Here is a 5,348-nt window from a genome sequence, read left to right as displayed (position 1 = left end):
AAAAAAAAAAAAAAAAAAAAAAAAAAAAAGATCTGTGACAGAATATTTGATCTGGGTAACTCCTACCAAGTGTAAATTCAAGCAACCATGTTTTTTCCCCTACAGAATATAAACAAAATTAAAAAGTGGTATCGAAGCGTCTAGGCTCTTAAATTACTGGAAGCTGGAAACCAGTGTGATGTTGGATTTCAGCAGCATGTCCTTCACATTCTTTAGCTCAGTTTTGATAAATTTTGCAGTTACTACTCTAGGCAAATAATCAAAATAAGCCAAAGTTTATAAGACAGCGTTGTCCATTTTGTCTTAAGACAATATCTTGTTAGAATTACTGACTGGCTTGGAACTTGCTGTGTAGACAAGGCTGTTCTCAAACTCTGAGAGATCTGCCTGCCTCTGCCTTCTTAGTTCTGAGATTGAAGGCTACAGTGTTATTTGCAATACAGAAAATGAAACATAATATGATACTGGTTCTCTACTTATTTTAGAAGAAGACTTTGTTTTTCCATTTATTTATTGTGTTGTGAGAAGCTGTGTGTGTGTGTGGGGGGGTATGTGCATGCCTTGGCAACATGAGGTCAGAGGACAACTTGCTGGATCTCCACCATGTGGGCCCTAGGGATGGAAATCAGGTAATTAGGGTTGCTGAGCCCTCTCGCCAGCCCACTTCTCATTTTCACGCTAGGGCTTGAACTGGGGCCTTATGTATGGGCAGCATGTGCATGACCACTGATATAGCCCCAGCCTTGTTACCATATAATCAGTTCTCTATAATTAATAAAAGTGTTGATAATAATGATAATAGTTCCTCTAAAGTATTGTATTATTTACTGGATTGATTATGAGATTCCCATGAGTATATGAAGCTACATTTTAGAGAAGACAATCTTTTTCAGACCTTCACGAATAAGTCAGAATATTTCTTTACTATTGTTTTTTATAATAGTGACGGTCAGTGATTATTGATGATATAATTTGCAGGTAAATTGGCAAGATGAGGAGCAGCAAGTCAAAAGAGGTGCCTTTACCAAATCCAAGGAGCTCTCAAAGCAAGGAGACTGTTCAAGGTATGAGTTTTTTGTTTTAATGACTGAATTTAATCCCCTTTTCAGGTCCAATAATATATTAAATTCTGGGTAACCAGTAGATGAAATTTATAAATATCTTGATTTATAAAACAAAACAGTGGATTATGCTGGCGAGGTGGCTCAGTGGTTGAGAGTACTTACTGATCTTGCGGAAGACCTGTGTTCAGTTCCTAGCAACCACGATGTGTATCTTGCAAATGATTCAGTGGTCATAGAGGCGGGCACACACTTGCACATTGCAAGCATGCAAATTAACCTTTAAAAAGTTTTTATTTTAAATTTCCATGCATTAGTGTTGTACCTGCACGTATGTCTATATGACGATGTTGGATCTCCCGGAACTTGACTTACAGATAGTTGTAAACTGCTATATGGGTGCTGGAAATTGAACCTGGGTCCTCTGGAAGAGCAGTCAATGCTCTTAACTGCTGAGCCATCTCTTCAACCCCACCATTTATAAAAAAACTAGATAAGTAATAAAAAAATTTACTTTTTTAATATAAAAGTACCCTTTAAAACACAAATTAGTTGAGCCAGGTGTGGTCATGCATTACTGGAACCCCAGAACTCAAAAGGTTGAGGCACGATTGTGAGACTAAGGCCAACTTGTGCTACACAGTAAGAACTTATCTTTCCTTAAAAAGTATATGTGCAAAATTAGTTTTTCTTTTTTAGAAACACTGACTATAATCTGTCTATAATACACAATAAGTTACCCTCTCCCTGAACTCCTTTTTAAGGTATTTGTTTGTTAGAGGTCCTTCAAGGTATGAAATTTGAAATAGGAAACTGACAGACTCGAGTAGATCCAGAGGAAGGTTCCTGTTGGTGAGGAAGCTAATATAGGGAGTATTTGGAGGAAATGAAAATATTTATCCTGGAAGAAGATAACTCATGGGAAAAACACAGCTTTAAAGTAGTTGAAAGACTGTTACTTGAAAGACCAACTAGATTTGTTTCTACTAGTACAGTGAAGTGTGGAATATTTTTTAAAGTATTCTTTTTCATTATAACATGATTTAAAAAAAACACAAAATTTTGCTTTTTGTTTTGTTTTGTTTATAAAGCAAGTTTATTTCCGCAGAGGAGGTGTCTTATGTTTATGTCCAGGGAGGAAGCAGAAAGAAACTCCCCTCTCAGAACTGGGTCCCTGAGTCCTCAGCAGCAGTTATGTTCCACTGTCTTTACTGGGGACCAAAGATGTTTGGATTGTGAAGAGTCAAACTGGTCACCAGTTGTTCAAAGTTACCAGGCTCCAAGGTGGACATGACAGATTCTCAGGGCCAAGAGACCTGCTGTTAAAGCTTAGGGTGAAGGAACAGATGGAGAAAGAAAATGGTCCAGCTTGAGGTTTGCAAGATTACACTTCCTAGTCCCCAGAAGACCAGGAATCCCTGACCCACAAGCCTGTGGCTCATTTCTGCTCCCTTGAAGGAGTCCACCAGCCATCTCTCTGTTTGATGAGATTGTCAGGGGTTGGGGAAGTGAGGGGATGACACCCAATCACAAGCTTCCCACCGTTTCCTTAAGTCCTTAAGGGGACTGATTGAAAGTGAGCAAGAGATCAGTTTGGTACTGGGGCAGCCAGGAAGGCCTGACGTAGTGTGGCAACCTTTGTTACCTGCTGGTTTTCTTTAGCTACCTGCTGCTTGCCAGAAAGGAACCATCTTAACAGCTGCCTCTCAGGGATAAGTTCTTCAAACAGAGAGGCTGCACAGATAACATGTGCATGGCCCTCGCCCCCTGCACCCTGCCAACGTCCTCAAAATGGTACCAACTAGATTTGTTTCTACTAGTACAGTCAAGTGTGGAATATGGGCCTGCAGCTCCAGAAGTTCCATGTTCAGACTCTGGTCGGTCACAGGATGGCAGAAAACTTATCGGTGGTCCATGACCTGTTGGAGGTTGCTCACATCAATGGCCCCAGGGGGGAAGATGGCTGATAAGGTGACTCCGAACAGTGGATATTTTCTGGTGGGCTCCGTACATCTGGGACTCGAGTCTGGACATTAGCGAGGTTTTAAAGAAGCCTATATAGAGCCGGGCGGTGGTGGTGCACGCCTTTAATCCCAGCACTCGGGAGGCAGAGGCGGGCGGATCTCTGTGAGTTCGAGACCAGCCTGGTCTACAAGAGCTAGTTCCAGGACAGGCTCCAAAGCTACAGAGAAACCCTGTCTCGAAAAATCCAAAAAACAAAAAACAAAAGAAACCTATATAGGTCTTTGAGGCATCTCTTCCTCCTGGGGTTCCGTAGCAGCCACCGCCTCCCCTTGGCTTAGTAGGCCAAAGTTTTATATTTGGTTGAGTGTGTTGGTGGATACCTATAATCCAACACTCAGGAGGTTCAGGCAACACTATTCTAAGTTGGAGGTAATCCTGGCCTTTATAGTAAGACCTTACTTTATTCTCACCCCCCCCCCCCCGTGTGTGTGTGTGTGTGTGTGTGTGTGTGTGTGTGTGTGTGTGTGTGTGCAGGCTATTGCTGTAAATTGAGTATACTTTTTACTTTTATTTATGCCTGCTACAGGTTTGGTAAGAATATAGTCCATTTGTTTTGAGGACTAATAGGTATCAGGCTATTTTAACTCTGTCTTAAGAAGCATGGGCTTCTTAAGATAGGGAGAAAAAGTGTATTTTGATTTAGTGTTATAAATGTATCTGATAAGAAATAGTTATATCTATGAAGTGGTTCTCAAGCCTTTGATCACATTTGGTAGCATATTAAAATTCATGGTCTAAGCTCTGCTTCAGAACTCTGATTCTGTAAATGTCACTTTTTCTCAGTAGATGTAACCACATCGTGGGATGCACTTTCTCAGACCAAGGCTGCTGTAAGTAGTTTTAGTTTCTATTTTAAAAATTTGCCTGTTTGTTTTAAAGTTGATATCATGTTATGATGTGATGAATTAAGACATTTTATGTAGCACTGTCTTGAAAGGAAAAAGGCAAATATTTTGTATATATTACACAGCGAACAACATGAATAGTAAAGGAAGAAGATACTGTTAGGGTGTCAAAGCACAATTACTGCTGAAGTAGTAAGCTATTAGAGTAAGACAGTGTTAGAGTTTCTTTCTACTTTAGAGAAAGATATCAGACAATATTACTTTAAATAGCTATGTAAACCAGTGATAATTGCATTATTCCAGAGTTAATTTATGTATTTTCATGGTATTTAAACTTTAGCTGAGACACATTGAGAACAAACTAGAAGTAACCCCTACAAGTACAGCTGTGATTGATTCTGTGATGGATGCTAAGAAGTCTGCAAGTGCTACCCGGAAAATAAGTAGAAAAGGTATGTGTAAAGTTCCTTTAAAAAATTTAGCTATATTAAATTTAGCTAGATTAAGTACAGATGAATAAATTATTACTATTGTGTGTGGGGGTGCACATGTGCCATGCTTGTGGAAGCCAGAAGCTGGCCTTATAGAATTAATTTCCTCCTTCTACCTACCATTATGTGTCTTCTGGGATTGGCCCCATTAGTACAGGTTTTGTTTTTTCTGTTGAGTATTTATTTCTTGGTAGTGCAGTGTGTATGTATGCATGTGTCCTTAGCTGATGATGTTTTCAATATCGCATCATGTTTGACAGTTGACATTTATGGTTAATGAGAATTTTATTTTGGTGTTTGAAGTTATATATACTTATTTTTTTAATTCACAGGTATAGTCTTTGAAGGTAAAATTTAGTTGACTTGATAACACATATGTATTTCTTTCAGGGGGCTAAATTGTTTAAGTCATTATTGGAATATCTTTCGTAGAGTTAACTGTATAATAAATTGACACAATGCAGATATTTGATTTTTTTTCTTTTTGTTTTTTTAATTGGTGTGCTATAGCGTTGAAATAAACGCTTTCTGCTTAGTCTGAAAGTTGCTGGGTTTTCCAGTTCTCTTTTTACTGTTTGGAGTGAGGGTTACCGAGGATTTGAATGAGGCCCCCACATGCAAGGAAAGCTCCCCACTGCTGCCCTTATTTTAGCCTTATTTGTATTTTCTTTTGTGTTTTGAGGTCAGTGGCCTATGCTGTCCTTAAACTCACTTGTAGCCCAGACAGACCATGAACTGGTAGTCCTCCTACCTCATGATGAGTAGATTTTAATTGTCCATTGACATCTTACAATACACTTTCCTCTACAAATTGAGTGACCGTGGGTGTTTCCTGTCTATCTAATATCTAACCAGAGATGGTAGAAATAACATATTAAGTAAGTTATTCTCGTAGACAGTTGTGTTTTATATATTTGTTCTTTTTT

General features: G+C 38.9%; 1 protein-coding gene and 1 pseudogene across 1 annotated transcript in view; one reads left to right on the top strand and one right to left on the bottom strand.

Annotated features, from left to right (window-relative positions):
- The window catches only part of Cep350 (centrosomal protein 350), a 147,974-nt gene that overhangs the window by 14,126 nt on the left and 128,500 nt on the right, over positions 1–5,348 (top strand). Inside the window, exons 2-4 of the mRNA XM_013352491.2 lie at positions 979–1,064; positions 3,873–3,916; positions 4,272–4,383. Coding sequence (XP_013207945.1) covers positions 992–1,064; positions 3,873–3,916; positions 4,272–4,383 — 229 coding nt within the window. The 5' untranslated portion in view covers positions 979–991. The remainder of the gene's footprint in view (positions 1–978; positions 1,065–3,872; positions 3,917–4,271; positions 4,384–5,348) is intronic.
- On the bottom strand, positions 2,270–3,634 carry LOC102001018 (annotated as a pseudogene).

The sequence above is a fragment of the Microtus ochrogaster genome (assembly GCF_000317375.1).
Source record: "Microtus ochrogaster isolate Prairie Vole_2 chromosome 6 unlocalized genomic scaffold, MicOch1.0 chr6_random_2, whole genome shotgun sequence".
Taxonomy (NCBI): domain Eukaryota; kingdom Metazoa; phylum Chordata; class Mammalia; order Rodentia; family Cricetidae; genus Microtus; species Microtus ochrogaster.
This window is presented reverse-complemented; position numbering and strand designations above follow the sequence as displayed.